Source organism: Pleurodeles waltl, chromosome 3_1, assembly GCF_031143425.1.
Source record: "Pleurodeles waltl isolate 20211129_DDA chromosome 3_1, aPleWal1.hap1.20221129, whole genome shotgun sequence".
Lineage (NCBI taxonomy): Eukaryota > Metazoa > Chordata > Amphibia > Caudata > Salamandridae > Pleurodeles > Pleurodeles waltl.
The window spans coordinates 1,224,419,762-1,224,439,516 of record NC_090440.1 but is presented as its reverse complement, the minus strand read 5'-3'; the positions used below and the strand labels follow the sequence as shown (position 1 = coordinate 1,224,439,516).

At 45.0% G+C, this 19,755-nt stretch overlaps 1 protein-coding gene across 2 annotated transcripts in view; it reads right to left on the bottom strand.

Moving 5' to 3' along the window:
- LOC138285071 (nicotinamide N-methyltransferase-like) overlaps positions 1 to 19,755 on the bottom strand; it is a 222,953-nt gene that overhangs the window by 168,012 nt on the left and 35,186 nt on the right. For both annotated transcript variants that reach the window (XM_069224561.1, XM_069224560.1), the window contains exon 2: positions 7,257 to 7,464. In XM_069224561.1, coding sequence (XP_069080662.1) covers positions 7,257 to 7,464 — 208 coding nt within the window. The remainder of the gene's footprint in view (positions 1 to 7,256; positions 7,465 to 19,755) is intronic.

Genomic DNA, 19,755 nt, shown 5'->3' with positions numbered 1-19,755 from the left:
ACAGTCAGGGTCACTTTAGTCCATGACCTGTGTTCCAGGATCCATGCTCGTCGTCAGGAGAGGGGACCCAGAGTACTGGTCGTTGCTGCAGAGAGGTGTCTGCTGAAGCAGGGAAGTGACTCCGTCACTCCACGGGGGATTCCTTTAGTTCTTTTGGTGCAGGATGAAGACAGGCAGTCCTCAGAGCATGCGCAACCTGGAACCTTTTGCAGCTGCTGGCAGGAGCTTAAGTTACAAGGTCACAGAAGTCGTCTTTGCTTTTTTGTTGCAGTTTTGTAGAGTTCTTGGAGCAGTCAGAGGTTGATCGGTCGGTAGAAGATGAAGTAAAGGATGCAGAGGATCCCTGCTGGAGTCTTGCAATCCGAATCTGAGGAAACACCCACAGGAGAGACCTTAAATACCCCTCAGAGGGGGACTGGCTACCTAACCAGGTATGGACCTATCAGGAGAGGACTCTGACGTCACCTGCTGGCACTGGCCACTCAGATGCTCCCAGAGTATCCCACCACCTTGGAATCCAAGATGGCAAAACCCAGGGACACTCTGGAGGAGCTCTGGGCACCAACCCTGGGGTGGTGATGGACAGGGGAGTGGTCACGCCCCTTTCCTTTGTCCAGTTTCGCGCCAGAGCAGGGACTGGGGGTCCCTGAACCAGTGTAAACTGGATTATGCAGGGAGGGCACTATCTCTGCCCTTCAAAGTATTTCCAGAGGCTCTGGTAAGATACCCCTCTTATGCCTGTAACACCTATTTCCAAAGAGAGAGGGTGTAATACCCCTCTTCTAAAGGAAATGCATTGGTCTGCCTTCCTGGGATTAAGTTTGAGTTTCTCAAGCCCCGGGAGGGCAGAAGCCTGTCTGTGAGGTGGCAGCAGCTGGAGCTGCAGTGAAAATCTCAGTAGACTGGTATGGCAGTACTGGGGGGCCATGGTGGAGCCTACAGAGTGCATGGGATTCTGCAACCAATACTGGAATCAGTATTGGGGTACATTTCACAGTTGACAGACACCTCACATGGCCATATTTGGGGTTACCATTGTGAAGCTACATATATGTATTGACCTATATGTAGTGCACACTTATAATGGCATCCCCACACTCACAAAGTCCAGGAAAATGGGCCTGGATGAAGTGGAGGCACCTCTACTAGTGCAGGGGTGCCCTCACACACTGGTACTATACACCTAGCCTTCAGGGTCTGATGAGTAGACATATAGGTGACTTATAAGTGACCTGGTGCAGTGAAAATGGCTGTGAAATAGTGCTTACACTATTTCGCTCAGGCTGCAATGGCAGTCCTGAAGAAGTATTTGTATGGTCTCCTTATGGGTGGCAAAAGAAATGCTGCAGCCCATAAGGATTCCCTGGAAACCCAATCTCTTGGGTACCTATGTACTATAAACTAGGGACTTATAAGCCAATTTGGAGTTGAATACTGGGTTACCAGTATGTAAGTACGAATTTGGAACCAGAGAGAGCATAAGCACTGGAGTTCTGATTAGCAAGACTCCAGTTACACAGTCAAGCACACTGACAAAAACAGTGAAACAGACTAACAAGTAGGCCACAAACCATAAGCACTGGGGTCCTGACTAGCAGGATCCCAGTGCATCAGTCAAAACACAATTACAGACAGGTCACAATGGGGGTAACCATGCTAGAAAGAAGCTACTTTCTCACATGCATTACCTCAGAGGATTAGTTTTTCCGAAAGTTGTGCATTTGTAGTTTTGTATGCAATAAATGAATATGATGGGATGTGATTCAGGGCTATAGAATTAAAGGCAACTGCACTTCCCATTTCTCACAGTGCCTGTCAGTGGGTCCTAAAGGTATTCGGACTGCACGCACTTCCAATTTTTTACCTCTCGACAGGCCACAGAGATCGATGGTCACATCTAATTGCAACTGTGGGAAAAAGTATTGAGGAGTTACACACTTTCAAAATAAAACATCGCCAAAGGGAAACAAAATGTAGTGCTTGGAGCAGGTAAGTGGTTGCGGGATACTGAAATAGATGAGATGAAAGGAAGTATGTGCAGGAGAGAGTGAAAAGATTGTGCTGAAAAGGAAAGAAATGACGAATGACTTGTGAATATGGAGAATTTCAGAAAGATGTGCAGAGAAAAAGTGTGTTAGTGTCTTACAGATTTAATGACTGCAGACAAAACTGGTGTGAAAGGCAGACACTTTTAGTTTACATTATCACAACAAAACCATTGTTTACTCATCTATTTGATAGAGCTAAAAAGCATTTGCAGGGACAATAGGTCTGGTTTGCTTTAGGTGTAGGATTATGGTTCACATGTTTACAGTGATTCTTCTTAAAAATGATACTTGGTTACACTACTTTGGCAATGTCCCTTTAAGAGATCCCTCACCAATATCATCCACTTACAGCAATGTGCAATATTGTAAGGACTTCATCAGAACTGGCACTTCAGAAATGGAACTAGCATGTTGTCTATAATCTTCTCAAAGGGCCCCCATTAAAGTATGTGCACATCTTTTCCACTCCTCCACACATGCATGCAGGGCTAGGGAGACAGGTTCAAATACTCCTTCTACATACTGATATTAGGAAAGTGCATTTGTGGTACACCACATACTCTTTTATTATGATATGGTCTTACGGACCTGGTGTGATTTCAGCCTCTTAGGTTTCTAGAGTGATGTTTCAGTCTGAAGAATGGCTCTTTGGGGTTACAATCTGATGCTGCACCCTCTGTGTAAGATCACTGCTGGGTTTTAGGTTTTAGGGTTGTGGCAGTCTGCTGCCCATTTCTTAAGGTGTCAAAGTCTGTCACCCTCATTTCGAGGTGCTATGATCTATTGTAATACACATAAATTAAAATGCAATTGTTAGAGAAATAACATAATTTTCATTAGAAAGAGTCCCTGTCTCATATTTTGCATGCAGTTTGCTGTACTATTTCATGTGAGATCTGGCTCAGACCTCCCTATGAATTTGCTAGCTCGCCCAGCTCTGCCACTCTGAGAGTATATACCCCAGTGCAAAGCTGCATGACAGAAGGTGTAACACACAATGCAAGTTTTTAAACCTGTTTAGTCTAACAAATGTTAATAAAGAAACATGTGAACGTATGCCTGTTTGGCCTAAACTGGAATCCCAGGTAAGTGTTGCATGCATTGTTGCGTTCGTAGCACACACAACCTTGGCTGCAGTGCACAGAGACATTGCACCTCAGCACACAGAAAGTTTTTTTTAGAGGGGACATTGGCCATATGTGTCATTAATCTGCACAAAACAATGTAGTGTTGCCTCATTTGGTGCAGACATAAAAATTAAATTAGAAGAAGAATGGGTTCCTCATCCAGCCGACCCCTTATCATCACATATTGTCTTTCAGGAACAACCACTCTATTGACACACACAAAAGGAACTCCTGGTTTTACCCATATTCACACACCTTGTACTTAAGTGAATTAATGTGGGCTATCTATTGGCCTTCTCATCGGCAACTCACGTTTTTTGCAGCAAGGCAATAATGGCACCCCATGTTTTAAATACGCATGCATCTTTTGCCTTTTACATGGGTCTGCCGTTCCATTAACATTCCCAGCTATCAATGTAACACTGGGTGTTTTACCATTTGAAAAAACACTAATCTAATATTGTGTTATTCTAGCAACACAGTATGTGTCTCCAAGATATCATGCAGCAGCCGAAGGCAGTTATAGGCTCACTTGTATCTCACTGTGTACACCAGGCATGGGTGTAACATCCCACAGTGCCAGAGACTGGGATCACTATTTACCCCTTCCAACAAACCCCAACCTACTTTAAAATCGCCATCTGAAATCTAAATGAAACACCTAGGAGTAACAGATTGCCTTAAACCAGAAAGCCTTACCATGTTTGACTTTTTACAATCAGGCCTACCACTTGCAAAGTTTTCAGACTGGCGTGCATAGATACTCAAATCAACACTATCAACTGCGGCGAGGTAAATTATGTCTTCTGTAGTCATCGCTATTATGTTGAGACCCTTGGCAGGCACCCTGTGCCCTTTCTTGGTCTTGAAGCAGAGTGCCTCCGCATGTTTGCTAAAGGCTCAATGTCTGCCACCTTAGCACATGCTATGTGGGTGCTGCTTGGTTTTCCAGCTTGCTGGCAACCCCTACTGTTTCTCCTTCTTTGTTTTCGCCACTGCCACACTACATGATTGGATTCAGTATCATCCTGAGGTCCAGCTCTATCAATCGTCCAATCAATGCTTCCTTAGCAGTGCTGAAAAACTGTGCTTTCGTATAAGCAACCACCTTCAGTTTTGCCTGAAATAATAGCATATATTTAAACCCCATTTCTTGAGGCCTTTCTTTAATTTGCAGTTAAGAGTTTATTTGCTGATGCACCGACAAACTGAAGTCTGGGGAAATGTGTACTGAGCTATTCTCAAAATGAATCGTGACAATGTGTTTTACTCCCTGAAGTATAACATCTTAATCTCTATAGTTCAAGAGATCAGCCGTGCCCTGGTCCCTGATTTCGATGAGGACTGGTGGTCTTTGCTATTCAAAATTTGGAGAGGCCTATCAGCACCACCATCGTATTGACGCAGTCCCCCAGAAACAGCTTCATTGACGGAACACTGCTCTTTTAGGGAGGACCACAATGCGGATGTTACTTCTGGAATGCTCTTCAAAGTTTTCCGACCTACATTCAAGCGATAATATTCTTCCTTCCATGTCTAAGTACTTCGACGACTCATCAAATCCATTGCAGTTATCCAATCACCCAAATTATGGTGATCCATCTGAAACAGGGTACTTTGATGGTAAGCGTATTGATCTTGCAGCCCATGGCTGTACACACATTTCTTTAACTGGTCTGAAGTTTTTCATCAGCACTCGATTTGGAAATTGTCTCACGCTGAGACCTTTCGCCATCATCTTTGGTTCCTCTTCTGGTGGTAGAATAGGGATCTACTGTGGTGTCAGAAGCCGTGTCAGACTGCATGGCCTTCGATCACCACATGGTGTTAGGTTACCAAGAGCATTATGTGCCAGTGCTGGATGTTTTTGAGAACTGCTACTTGGGCACCTGCCCTAGAGTCAAATCAATTATTAACAAGTAAGGTAAAATCCGTTGGTGACACAGGAATTAGGGTTCCCTCTGTTCAAACTCTCCCATCTCATCAAGAAGGTGTAAGTAATGTAACCCAAGATGACAAATTTAATGATCTCATTTGTAAAGAAGTTCAAGAGTACATATCAGCAGGTTTGAAGCCTGAGCTTTAGGTTATCGGGTTAGGTCTCTGCTCCTGGGTTACAGTGCTCTACTGTGATTTAGGGCAATGCCCTCTGTCCTTTTTCTTTTGAAAGTAAGGCATCGCAAGAGGTCAGAAGTGAGAAGATTCCTAGTCATTCAATGCTCACAGATGCTGATGGAAAAAAAAAAAACAATCAGTAGCTTTGCAAAAATCAGGAGGAATATAATAAGGAACGCTCTGAAGAATTTGTTTGCTGTAAGAGCTCTGTCACACGTCTGACTCCCGAGGCTATCCACCAGATAGGCACAAGCAAACACCAATCAGTAAGGTGGAACTCCAGTTCCCGTTATTAGTGCCAAAAAAGAGGCCAACCACCTCCAACAATGGGCCTGCTCACCTTCTCACTGCCATTTCTGCTGTGAAGTGGAGAACTCATCGACCTCTCATGCATCTTCAGCTCTGGCACCAGACGTTTGGAGAGAATACAAAGTCTCGGGTACATGCCAGGTCACTCACAGGCAATCAACATTAGACTCAGCATGCAGGTCTGAGCGCAGCAACAAAGCTTCTCCTGTGTTAGAAATGGTTGCTTATACTTTTCAATCTGAGAGTGCCATGCTTTAGGGTCATGTCACAGCAACTAGTCTGAGCATGAAGAGCATCTCCAATCACTTCTGCAGTGTTCCAGCACAGATGATGAACACAGCATTTTATTTAGGCTGGCATCTAGCACCCAAGCGAAACAGTGATACCTACATATTAGGGACCTTTGCACTCACCAATTAGTCTATCTCGTGTGATAGCACTCTTTTTCTCTGATAGCACTCTAATTCTCTGAATAGTTTAAGTGGCTTTGCTCCACACTTAAAAGACCCAAAAATACAGTTATGTTATGGATATGTGCAACACATTTTGAAAAGATATTCATGACTGACTGAAATGTAGTGTTCAGATCTCTCAATTCTGAACATCCCCCCTTTTTTGACCTGGTTAGTCATGGCTTGTGGAACCATGGACTAAACTAAGGGGAGGTCACAGATTTATGGTGAATTAAAACCAATATTCACGAATCCATTAAGTATGTTTGCTAGCCCAATTAATGTACTTCTTGTGCGATCCAATCCAAGGTGCAAAATAACTGTATACCACGCTCAATTTATAGGACAGCAGTCTTTCCTAGCAGAGTCTCAAAATGCAGCCTTTGCTCCTGGTCGAATACATGGCTGATTCAATCAATCAATCAAAAAATTTATAGAGCGCGCTACTCACCCATGAGGGTCTCAAGGCGCTCGTGAGGGGAGAGGCTGGGGGGGGGGGGGTTACAGTTCGAACAGTCATGTCTTGAGGTTTTTTCTGAAGAGTAGGAGGTCTTTGGTTTTGCGGAGGTTGGTGGTGAGGGAGTTCCAGGTTGTGGGGGCGAGGTAAGAGAAAGCCCTGCTTCCTGTGGTAGTTCATTGGATGCGGGGGACTGTAGCTAGTGCGAGTTCGGCTGATAGGAGGTTGCAGGTGGGAGTGTGGAAGTTCACTCTTTCGTTGAGGTAGGTCGGGCCGGTGTTGTGGAGGGATTTGTGTGTGTGGATGAGGATCTTGAAAGTGATTCTCTTGTCTATGGGGAGCCAGTGAAGGGATTTGAGGTGTGGTGAGATTCGTTCGTGGCGGGGGAGGCCAAGGACGAGGCGTGCGGCTGTGTTCTGGATTCTCTGGAGTTTGCGTTTGAGTTTGAATGTGGTGCCGGCTTAGAGGGCGTTACCGTAGTCTAGTCTGGTGCTGATGAGTGCATTGGTGACTGTTTTCCTGGTCTCTGGGGGAATCTATTTGAAGGATTTTTTTTTTAGAGTGCGGAGGCAAATTCCTGTGTTGTGGAGACGTGTGTGGTTGCAGACAGTGTCAAAGGCTGCTGAGAGGTCTAGGAGGATGAGTGCGACTGTCTCGCCTTTGGTCATAAAACGTTAGCATCTTGCTTTATTAGAATCTTGCTTCATTTATGAATTAAATGGCCACAACAACCACGGGCTATTCTTACCTGTGGCCTTCGAGCTCACAAACATATCTGACAATTGGACTCCAATCAAAGGCTCCTGGCTCCTTCTTCCACCATTTTTCGATTTGTTGCCGGTTTTGGTCACAGTAGTCTGTAGCAATAAGTTCCTTAAAAACTTCACAAGCCGAGAGTAACGTGTGAATGGTGGGACCAGTCCCGATTTCAATAAGAGTGTCTCCTTTCACAGCACCTGGTTTAGAGAGGTAGTAAAATAAGGAATGCAGGTTGCTAGTTGTATTTACAAACGTAATTGCCTTAATCACCCCGATTCTAGTTTTATACTTTAAGGAGAATGGCAGAAAATCATAATAAATACATATTTGTAAAGGCTTGAGAGAACAGTTCTAAAATATTTACCTATCTAGAAGGACTCTCTAATGAACTTTGAATGGGAATAAACATGACAATAAGTGCAGTGTCAGCGCGGTTAAGTTCTTTTAACCATTTTATATTTTTCAGAAATCAAAGCATACTTGTGAATTTCATCGTTTACTGCATAACCTTTGAAGGAAGCCAAGAGACACTTTTCATATTTATATTTGTAAGTGTTAGACCCATCAGCTATTAGCATGGTTTCCCCTGTCTTTTTGGCTTCTGACCTACTCCTGTGATCCTGTGCTGAAATTCGTTTTTGCTGGCTTTAGAACTCTGGGTACTTACCACTGCTGACCAGTGCTACAGTGCAAGTGCTTCCTGTCGAAACTGGGTTGGTGATTGGTTTTCTCCATGATTGGCATATTTGATTTACTAGTAAGTCCTTAGTGAAGTGCACTATGTGTGTGCAGGGCCTGTAAATCAAATGTTACTAGTAGGCCTGCATCACTGTTTGTACCACCCACACAAGTAGCCCTGTAAACATGGCTCAGACCTGCCACTGCAGTGTCTGTGTGCAGTTTTAAACTGACAGTTTGACCTGGCAAGTGCCCAAACCTTCCCTTTTACTAAATGTAAATCACCCCCAAGCAGGCCTAAGTCAGCCATATGGGCAGGGTGCAGTGTATATAAAATGAAGGACACTTACTAGTTTGTTTTACATGTCCTGATAGTGAAATACTGCTAAAATCGGAGTTCACTACTGCAAGCAGGGACGTACCTTGGTCAATAAGATTGAGGGGTGTGAGCTTCAGATTTTCCGACAATCCGACTAGCTTGTAGTGTTTAAATACATTATTCAACAAGAAGGGTGCATGGGATGGGTCTAAGGGGCACTGGAAAGCAAGAGGAATGTGGATTGGTAGGGGTACTAGGTGAGGGAACACACAATATTTTGTAAAAATACCAATACTTTTGACGACTTTAAAAACTGAGAGGGAGAGCGTGTGCGTTTGTTTTTGTCTGAATGCATGTAAACTTTTCTGGTGAAATCCGACAGACATCTCACCATACCCGACTAAAATCATCTGTACCCAACTATTTACCAGAAAGTTAATTTATTGGGAGGTGTGTGCACCCCACACAACCCCCCCCGAAGCTACGCCCCTAATTGCAAGGCCTATCCTTCCCATAGGGTAACATGAGGATTTCCTTGAAAGATCTTTTAAGTGCAGTTTCCCATTAGGAGCAGCTGGAGACATGGAGTTTGGGGTCTCCAACTTCACAATTTAAAAATACATCTTTTTGTGAAGATGATTTTTAGATTGTAAGTTTGAAAATGGCACTTTTTAGAAAGTAGGCATTTTCTTGCTTAACCATTCTGCGCCTCTGCCTGGCTGTGGACTACACATCTGGGTCAGGCTGACAGTTGAGCTGTTTGTGAATTCATTCTAGACAGTCACACAAAGGGAGCTGAGGTGTGTCCTGCATATCCTGATGGGTTTCCTGGGCTAGAGTGGCGGTAGGAGATGACACTTGCACCTGAATAGGGCTGTGCCTCTCCTTACACAAAGCAAACTTCAACTCCCTGGAGTGTGTCTAGGGTAGGACAGGGAGAGGCAGGGTCTTGTGGACTACAAAAACTTTCCTTTGAAGTTTACCTACGTCAAAGGCAGAAAGTAGAAATATTAGACTACTGACACCACAACTTCAGTACACTTCTGGACTGAGGACATTCTGCCATGGAGAAGAGCTGGATGCTTGAGGAGGGCATGACACTCTGACTGTTACTTTGCTGTGCTGGCCTGCTGCTGCTACTTATGTCCTCGGAGTGAAAGGACTGGACTTTGTTTTCTACATCCTGCTTTACAAGGTTCTCAAAAGGCTTAAACTAAGCTTGCCTCCTGTTGTGAAGTTTCAGGGACATCAAAGACTTTATCTGCCAGTGCCAAATCCATTCCCTGGGCCCTTATACGTGGAAGCTGGTAATCTGTGGGGGAAAATCCATGCACTGCTGTGTGCGCATCAGAAAAATTGACACAGCGCGTGTCTGAATTTTCCAGCATCGACCCTGGGCGTCAAATCTTCAACATCGCAGCAAGGGCCTGAGCCTGTGTGTCCAGAAATCGATGCATTGTTCTCCTGCGGGGGAGAGAATCGGTGCATCTCCTATCTTGCAGGGAAAGAATCAACACGCGATCCCACCTGAAAGTAAGAAATCAACGCATCGCTTGCTTTTCTGATGCATCACCTCTCCTACGGCTTTATTTTTGACGCATACCAGCTACTTTGTGCTAAAACAACACATCCATTGATTCCTATGGATTAAGGCTCTTTTAACTTTAAAAAGTTATATCTTTTCTTGTGTATGTTGGATATTGTTCTAAACTGTTGTCCATTTATACTGTTTTCGCTGTGTGTGTGTACACAAATACTTTGCACATTGCCTCTGAGATAAGCCTGATTGCATGTGCCATGCTAGCAAGGGGGCGAGCAGGGGTTATCTTAGGTGTGTGACTCCCTTACCCTGACTACAGTGAGGGTCCCTACTTGGACAGGGGGTAAACTGACTGCCAACTAGAGACCCCATTTCTAACAGTAAGGCTGTCATTTACATGGTACTCTATACCCTGGCTGGACCTACCTCGTACTCCCATGAGAATCCTGACCACCATTCACAGCTCTACCCCTTCCCCACTCCACAGCTCTTATGGCTTAGTATTGGAAAAAGGGCCCAGGAACAGACCTGGAAGAAACAGAGATCCAGGGTAGGGCTCAACTGTGCTGGAACAACGTTCAGAGAGGACTTGCTGACCCTCAATGTTACCTCACAAAAGTTATAGACTTATGATAAATCCAAATGCTGCTTCAGGAGCAAACGTACTAAGTGAGCCAACCCACTGAGCAGATTCCTTGGATAGTACAGTAAGTAATCAAGGGGTTCATTGATGCATTTTAAGCTTGTTTTCACAAATATATGGCTAATATCTGATAGCACAGTCTTTTACAGGAATGCACCTTCTATGCTAAATAGTTATATTATAATATTTGTAGAGCTCACAAATTGTGGTGCTGAAAGAATGAGCATTAGACAGTACCAGAAATTACAGGCAGAGAATGACTCGCAGAATGGAGGGTCCTGGAGAGAGCTAGTCACAGACTTGTCTTTCACCTGGAGACTTCATGGATGAAAGAAAGGCGAACAGGATTGGTTTGGGGAGGGAAGTTACATGGGGTGGAGCGGGGGGATAAATGAGCCGGAAGAGGAAATGACGTCCTCTTCCGGCTCTTGGGGAAGTAGGTAAGGAGCTTTTTGTCGGAGCTCTTTAGAGGTTAACATGCTTTGACTGAAGCTAGCGTGTTGTGTTTCTAGGGCGACAAAGCTAGCGTAACGCGATTTCTGATGGCACTACGGTCCGACCACAAAGCAGTGCAGGCGGCGCTGCTGACCTTGGGGGCAGCCCAGAGTACTTCAGGAGGCCTGGGTTGGCATGGAAAGACCCACCCGGGCCGCGGCAAAGGGTGTGTGGCTGCTGCCGTATTGGCATGCAGCTTCCCCAAGGGAAAAGCTACAGGGAAAGGGAAGGGGAAGAAAGGGAGGATTCTACTGGGGGGCCAAGACAGGAGGGAGGTGCAAGAGCTTCATGGTGACCCCAGCCAGTGAAGGGCTGAGGCTATTCAGGATATTTCCAAGGCCCCAGGGGGGAGAGGGTCCAATAGAAGGGGATGCTGGAGGTCAGGGGGAGTCAGGTGGGGTCAGGGGTTTGACAGAGGGTGCAGGTTGGGAGGGCCTCCTGGACTTGAGTGTGGCCAAGGTGGGCAGTAGCAAGATGAGAAGCAGGACAAAGGCACAGGGCATGGTAGGCAAGAGAAAACAGGCAGGCGACGGTAATGGTGGTGCCAGACAGGGGGGGCGAAATGTTGTCTTTTGTGCAGGCCCTCGGGACTTGGGTTTCGCAGCGGGTGTGGCTGCCCCCTGTGGAAGTGGGAGTTGGGATGTGACAGGGGCCCAGCGTATTGTGGGTAGGGCTGGCCTGGGGAGTGAGCAGTACGATGGGCAGATGGTGGAGCTCGAGGCCAGGATCAGAGAACAGCACTGGGGAGTGGAGGAGACTGAGGACTTATGGGAAAGTTTATGTAAGGCTAGGGAAAACAGGAGGGAACAGGCGAGGAAGTTCAAGAAAGCAAAAGGGTTTCCAGTGAAGGGTGGGATTCAGAAAGGGCCTGAAAGGGCATTGGCAGTGGGTGCATGCAGACATTAAAGAGGCAGAGCAGGGAGAAGGGTTTGGGTCGGGTGGTATTTCCAGTCTAGGCAGAGGCGCACCCAGCTGTAGCAGTCAGATGAGCAGTGGCTCGAGACCAGCAGGTGAAGCTGGCATTCGGTTGGTGACACCAACGAGGAGCATGAGGGCCCCAGGACGTTGGTCTGAAGAAATAGGAGGGTTTCATGCGGCCCTCCCTATAGCGCGGGATAGAATGCGTGGTGTGCCACACAAGGGGCAGATAGCACAGGAAGGGTCTGTGAGACCTTACCAAGAATCACAACCGAAGGACCAAGTATTCAGTGATGCTTATGAATACGAGGATGCTTTGGAGCTGGATTATGATGTGGAGAGTAACAATGGGGAGGAAGGTGAAGTGTATGAGGAGGATGGGGTTGCTATCAAAGTGGATGGTGGGGCCTGGAGGGGATTCACAGGCGGCAGGAGTTGGTGTGTGGCAGGTATCAGGTGCAGACGTAGGAGGCACCCAAGGGCAGAAAAAGCTGATGGCCTCAGCTACCAGGCGGCAGAAAAAGGAAACGGATATGCCCATAGGTAAGAAGGATTGGTGGGCAATAAGGGTTGCAAAAGAGGGGTGTTCACTTAGCAAGGAATGCAGATTTGTGGAAGTGTGGGATGGAGTGATTGGAAGGGAGGGCACACAGCCAAAAGAGGCGGTTACGACAACAGATGGGGGCACTACAGATGTGCAAGGAGAGACAGCCAAGGGTGGAACAGGCAAGGGTAAACAGGCCAAAGATTATACAGGGCATAAGAAACGTTTGGCCTTTATGGAGCTGGCCATGCCTTTAGGGTCACATCTCTCCGATAAAACAAAAGAAAAGATATGGAAGCAGGAATACTTGGATGTATTTAATAGAGATATTCAGGCTAAGGAAGGGTTGAAGGAGGAGGAGTGGGAGCTGGCCATGAGACCTAGGGTTCCTATTACCATGGAGAACTGGACATCGGTGTTTTTAATCTATGCTAGCATCTACTGTGATAAATACTTTGACTGGGGAATTGCCTTGTTTAAATATACGGACATTATTTGGAAGGCCCAAATGCATTTTGGGGGGTTTGCCTGGCTTAGCTACGATGAGGAATTCAGGACAAGGGTCAGTGTTAACCCTGACAAGCCATGGGAGAACATAAATGCAGAGCTTTGAATGCAGCTGATGTCATCCACCCAATCTACTGCATCAACGCATACAGCTAGTGGTTTGCAGATCACATACAAGTCCTTTCAGCCGCTGCCCACTCAGTCTGGAGTGGGCAATCCAATAATAGGACCAAGAATGTGTATGCAGATGGAACATTAGGGGCTTGCTGGAATTTTAACAAAGGTTTCTGCAACAGGAATCCCTGCAGGTTCAAGCATGAGTGCTCCAAGTGCAGGGACAGACATCCTATCATGCAGTGCTTTATGCTGGCCAGCCCAGCTGAGCAATTTAAGTCAGGGCAAGGAAGAGAACAGTAGGGCCCTGCTGGCTGCTGGTTCAAAGGGCTCTTACATCAATTATACTAGATGCTATACTGCCATGGCTTGCCCAAAATCCAGAGGTGGCTTTGAGACTAGAATAGGGTTTTCGGGAAGGTTTTCAAGTGGGGTACCAAGGACCTAATTTGCGGTAATTGACATACAAGAAAGGAGGATTGTAGGCCCTTTTAGTAAATTTCCACTGGCTGACCTAATCAAAACGCCACTGGGGGTTGTACATAAGAAGCAGGTTGGAGAGTACAGGTTGATACACCATCTTTCTTGACCCGAAAGTGCAATGGTCAAAGATTTCATAGCTGTGGAGGATATGAGGTTTGTGTATGCCTCAGTTGGTGATGCAGTGGGCTTGGTCAGGCACTGCAGACAGGGGGCTCAACTGGCAAAGTGTGATATTAAGTCTGCTTTCCGCTTGCTGCCTATACACCCTGGGGATTTCTCATTGTCGAGGATGAAGTTAAATGGGTCCATTTACCGGGACAGGGTGCTACCCATGGGTTGTGCTATTTCCTGGGCACTGTTTGAGGCTTTCAGCTTCTTTTAGCAATGGATTTTTGTGAAGGGGAGTGGGCACAAGGAGGTCACACTTTACCTGGATTATTTTTTGTTTGTAGGGAAGGCAGGTTCTTGTGATTGTGGCAGGGCTCTGCAGCAGTTTGAGTGCATGGCAGATACCTTCGGGGTGCCCCTAGCTCCTGAGAAGACGAAGGGCCCATGTACGTCACTGTATTTTGGGGAATTTAACTTGATTCGGTCAGTATGATTGCAAGTTTGCCGAGGCAGAAAGTGGAGGAGTTTCAGGCTTTCCTTCAAGAGGTGAGGCCTTAAAGGCGTCTGGAGCTTCGTAAGGCGCAGAAATTGTTGGGCTTCCTTAATTTTGTCTTCAAGGTTGACACATGTGCCCGGAGTGAATAATGTTATCGCTAATTCGTTATCTTGTTCACAGTGGCACAGTTTTCACAGCATGGCTCTGGGTGCGAAGGAGGTCAAGGTCTCTATATAAGTCTGGGAGTGGGGGTTTGAGAGTTCTTAGGCTGGTAGAGAGGTCTTTAGCAGACGCCACCAGGAGGAGCAATCAGCTAGCCTGGATGGAATTTCAGAAGTGAAGGATCGGAGATGCTTTCTGCTTTGGAATTGATGGACAAGGGCCTGTCTCCCATGACTAATGCGCAGAACTTGGCTAGGCTGTATTTTTATGGGAAATTGGTGAGGGGGTTTGATCCGGCAGGGGATAAAATGCTGGGTAGGATACTGAAAGCATTCAAATTGTCTGGAGTGTTGGGAGGTGAAGGGGGTATTAGGTAGGATGAAGTGCGATTAGAATCCAGTTGTGTGGGGATATGGTTGAGGAAGTGTAAGACAGACCATGCGAGGAGAGGGAAGTAGGTGTGAAATGGTGTGCCCAGTGCGGGAGTGGCGTGCTTTTCTGGAGTGGTCCGGGTGCACATACACAGGCATTTCCTCTCATCAGGATGGCAGCAGGGTCACGGATTTTCAGCTTTTGGTGGTGCTGCGCAAGGCAGTGGCGGCAGCAGGTCAAAATCCTGCATTGTTTGGGACTCACTCTTTTCAACTTGGGGGCAGCGACTTCGCTGGGGCGTTTGGGATGGAATCCACACAGGATACGTCGGATTGGGAGGTGGTGCTCATAGTGTAGTGAGCGGTATGTGCGTAAATGAAGGCTGTCAGGGTGTTTTTTGGGGAGGCAGAGTCTTTAAGATTGGAGGTTAACCTATTTCTTTTTTACTAGGATGGGTGGGCGGCCCATTGTGCCAAAAGAAAGTGATTGGATAGTGGAGCACTCGTTTGTCCACTGGACAGCGAAGTATGCAGAACAGCAGATTTATGGACGCAATCTGGGACTGTCCAGCATGAGGTGTAATGGTGGGGTAAAGTGGGCATGAGGTGGAGTGTTTTACTGCCTTTTCTGCAGTCTATACTGCCTAGACGGGGTTGTGCAGATATGTTGGTGGTCCATTTGGGGGAAAATTACTTGGTGCAATTGTCAGGATTGACGCTACTGCAACACATGCTGCGGGACTTGGAGATCCTCAAGCGTAGACTATCTGAGACATGTTTGGTATATACCAGAATACTACTGATTACATTATTTTACAAACCAAGACAAACAATAAGGTCTCCAAACTCCACTGGCAGCCGGTAATGTGCCTGAGCACTGGGGGGGGCCAAGCATGTGTACAGGCTGGCGCATACTTACACTTTTTGTTGGACTTGTGCATCTCTGCAGGGCCACCCCCAAACATTTTGCCTTCACCCCTATTTTTCTGAATTCAATTTTGAAAACCACAGGACTGTTAACCAGTGCTAAAGTGCTTGCGCTCACTTCCTAAAACATGGTAAAACTGGCTTACACTTGATTGGCATATTTAATTTACTGATACGTCCACAGTAAAGTGGTATACCATATACCAAGGGCGTGTACATTAAATGCTACTAGTGGGCTTGTAGCATTTATTGTGTCACCCACTTAATTAGCCACTTGAAACATGTCCTAGATCTTCCAGTGACATTTTGAAGTTTTAACTAAAAATAGCATCAACAATGCTCAGCATTATCCACTGTCAACTGGTTGAGGTAGAGAGGGAGCTAAGCACAATTTGAGGATGACCGCAATGAAGCATAGATTAGATACAGAAACCAGGTTCAACCTAGGTGGAAGTTTTATTTCCGGGACTAAGTATAGAAAATGGAAGTCGACGAGGAGGGCTCCACGAGGTCTGATAGCTATTGGACAAAGTCTTGGTGAAGCCTTAATTTCTCTGAGCAGGAACAATTCAAATTTTGTGCACAAGGATGTTCACTTGCCGACTGGATACTTTTGGTGCCTTTGCTGGGTCAAGATTTCTTCCTTCACATTTAATCACTTTTCTGGAGGTTGTATTTCTTTAGAGGGCAAGTCTGCAAGTGGTAGCCGAAGGTGGCTTCACCAGGCCAGTTACCTTCTTCGAGGTTCAAATTAATAAGATTTGATACTGCGGAAAAGCTCAGAGCAGCAGAAACCTGAATCTTCCACCCAACAGCAACGCACCTTGGTTAGACTGGCTTGACAAGTTTGTACTGGTCCTCCCAAGGTATTTAGAGTCAAAACGTTTTTAAATCACATGTTTTCAGGGGTGGTAGGAGAAGTCCAGTCAGATATAGCCAAGAATTCCAGTATCTTACGAAACACATCTCGGTGTTAGTACTCAATCCAGCAGAGCCCAACAGCAGGGTCCTGGACGAGCCTAGTTTGAACTGGTCAGCTTGTTGGTTGCAGACAGGCCTTTTGGAGCTTGCTGTATGCCTGTAGCTCAAAGAGGAGGTCTGCTATTCGACCCACTTCTTTGTCCTGGGTACAAACAAAGCGAGAGTGGGTCGAGTCCTTAAGGACTCTTCTCAGGTCACAGACATCAGGTTCTGTCCTTGTCTGGTCTTTCTCAGGTCCAGCAATGTTCTGTACAGGAGGTGCTACATTAATGCATGGGTCAAGCTCATGGGTGGAGGTGACTCCTGGCTTTATCTTAACCAATGGATTAAAACTTCCTAGGGGTTCTCCTTCCTAATTTTGCAGCATTTCTTGTGTACCCTACTGCAATCAATCCCACACTGCCCTCTCTGTCTAAATCCAACACAGTGAAACCCTTCTACTCTTGTGCTGAGTCTGTGTGCGCACACCAATGGTGTGGCAAGAGAAATGAGCAACCCCTCCTTTGTGGTCACTTCAAATCAGTTCTGCAGCAATCTCCCTCTACACTGGGGTTGGAACCTGCCTGACTTGGAGAACAAAAAAAGGCCTAGCCAGGTGTCATCTGACATCTACCTGTGGCAGGGAAAGTGTCTAAGAAACAAATTAGTTTACAGGCATTGCCCAAATGGTCATCCTTCCACACGAACAAAAACATCTTCAAATACTCAGGCTCTTGCTTCTACTCTGAAGGCAATTTTCAGACCTCTTTTATGGCTTGAGCCCTCAGGTGGCTGGAGTTCGAGGCTAATCCAATTAGGTAACTTTATAAACTTATATTTTCCTTAATATTTATTAAACATCCAACTCCACCAGTTAATTGCACTTTTAATAAATTTTACAATGAGTTCAAGAATGCAATTTCTAGCTGTTTCCTAGCTGAAGCTAGCATTATTAAACTTAATAGTGCATCTTAGCGTATTCTCTATAGAACAGCCAGCATTGCTACAGTGAAAATAACTTGTGGGAGCTAATCCCTTTAAGAACATGTTTAACAACAAATTTCTAAATGTACACAGGTGCTGGAAGTAGGGGTGCTGCAGTCACCCCCAAAATAACCGTGCTGGAGTTCAGAAGGTTAATGAGCATTATCTGGTAACATTTTCGGGCTTTAGAGACGATTGTCAAATATTAGGCTTCTGGCAAATGGCTGTTTAGTCTTTTAGCATGGAGGTTGGTGTCTACTTTCAATGACTGCAAAGTGAGAGATACATTTGTAAAACAAGGAATGTGGCAATCTTGCAAGGGTACAGGAAGTGTGAAAAGACAGGATATGGAATGCATTTTTTTCTAATGCATAATAATATTTAAATGGCTGTAAATTAACTGTACACATGTTTCAGAATATATGAACAATTCAAAAAGCACAAATGAGCACAATTTCTTTTGAAATTCAGAAGTGTGATGGAAACAAAGATTTTAATTGGATTCAAATAAATCAATACATACTTATTTTGGGATACCAAAGAATATTGTTTGTGTGCTCTTTACCAGTAACACTGTATATCTGAGCAAAGTTAGTGGCCATTTAAGTGAAAAATGAGCTGTCTGTAAATGATACTGGGCTATCAAGCCATGCTTTAGTAATATATTTGTGACAGTGTTCTCAAAAAAAGCACCACCAACTACATCCAATCTACATCCTTACCACACTCCCTCTGAATACATTTACTACACTTGTTCTTTGTGTGACACAGGTATTTTTTACAATCCCTATGAGTTCAGTGATGTAAAATTGATGGCAACACCTTGCTCTGGAAATTTATTTAGCACCATTGTACATGTCCTACTTTTTAATACTATGTACCTGCCTTATGAAGCTATAAGACCTACTAGGGGTGACTTATTTAAAAGGAAAGCTTAGACCGGTCTACGGGTTTATTTCAATTGGTTGAATTGCAGCTTTTAAAGTGATCCAGTCAGGCTACAATGGTAGGCATGAAGCCATGTTTTACACTCCTACTGTAGTGAATGGCACAGTAGGTGCTGCAGTCCACTAGTGGCATTTAACTTTCAGGCCCTGGGTTGAATGTGTACCATATGCTAGGGGCTTATAGGTATGTTAAATGTGACAATGAGGGTTATGCCAGTTCAACCATGTTTAAAGGGGGGCAAAGGCACTTCTGGTTAGCAGGAGTGAAGTGCACTGAGTTCTAAACGCAAACAGATAGGGCAAATATCTGGGGGCACACCACACAATCAGATTTTCATACAGTAAATATTTGTTTGGTCCACAAACATCAACTTATCCTTTTCATCAAGACTCTCATCTGCTACTTTCAAACATGGACAAATTCTACCTTCTAAGGACATTTATCACCATCAAATACAAAGGCTGTCCATGATATAGTAGGAATTTTTAGAACTGTGATGCCATGAATAGCAGAATTATATGAAGAATGACCCAATAAGTTAAGCATGGGCATCATTATTTCAGGACCTGCCATGCCCTTTATGGATGTAAAAGTAGGTCTTTGTTTTTGGGGATGAACCATATGCAAATGAGTGAAAATGTTGTCTGTCCATACACAGCCCTAGGGCACAATGTACTGAGAACGTTCTAACTGCACGCCACCTATCTACCCACCCAAAAAGCACACTTTCTGTGGAAGCACTAAGGGTTCCTTAGATCCTCACTAAAAACCTCCCACTCTACAAGGGAACGCAGTCTCAAACTGCACTCCCTTGATGGAACGTGCAGGAGCATTTCTAATAAAGAAAGTTAATGCAATTAACATATGAAAATAAACGTGTAGGCCCCATATGAAAAGCTGCATTGTAAATGCAATTGAGAGCAGTGGGTTCTCACAGCTACATGTATTTGGTTGAAAGACTGCAGAATGCCTTTTTTTCCTTTTTTTTAAACCCTGACCTAGGTCAGTAATGTGAGATTTTAGACTTTTAATGACGCAAATGTGCTGAGATAGGATGATTTAATAGAAAATTATTATAGTATGACCTTCCCATACGCATAGTTTTCATTAAATGTATTAATCTATTAATATGTTTAGTTTAATTTCCATAGAATGCTTCATATGAACAATTGTATATTCAATTTAGATTGGATGTGAACCACATGATCTCATGTAGTAATGTAGAGACCTAACCATGAACTGTTTTAGTCCTGTAGTAAGTGAATGATGGAGATCGTACCTCAACTTGCTA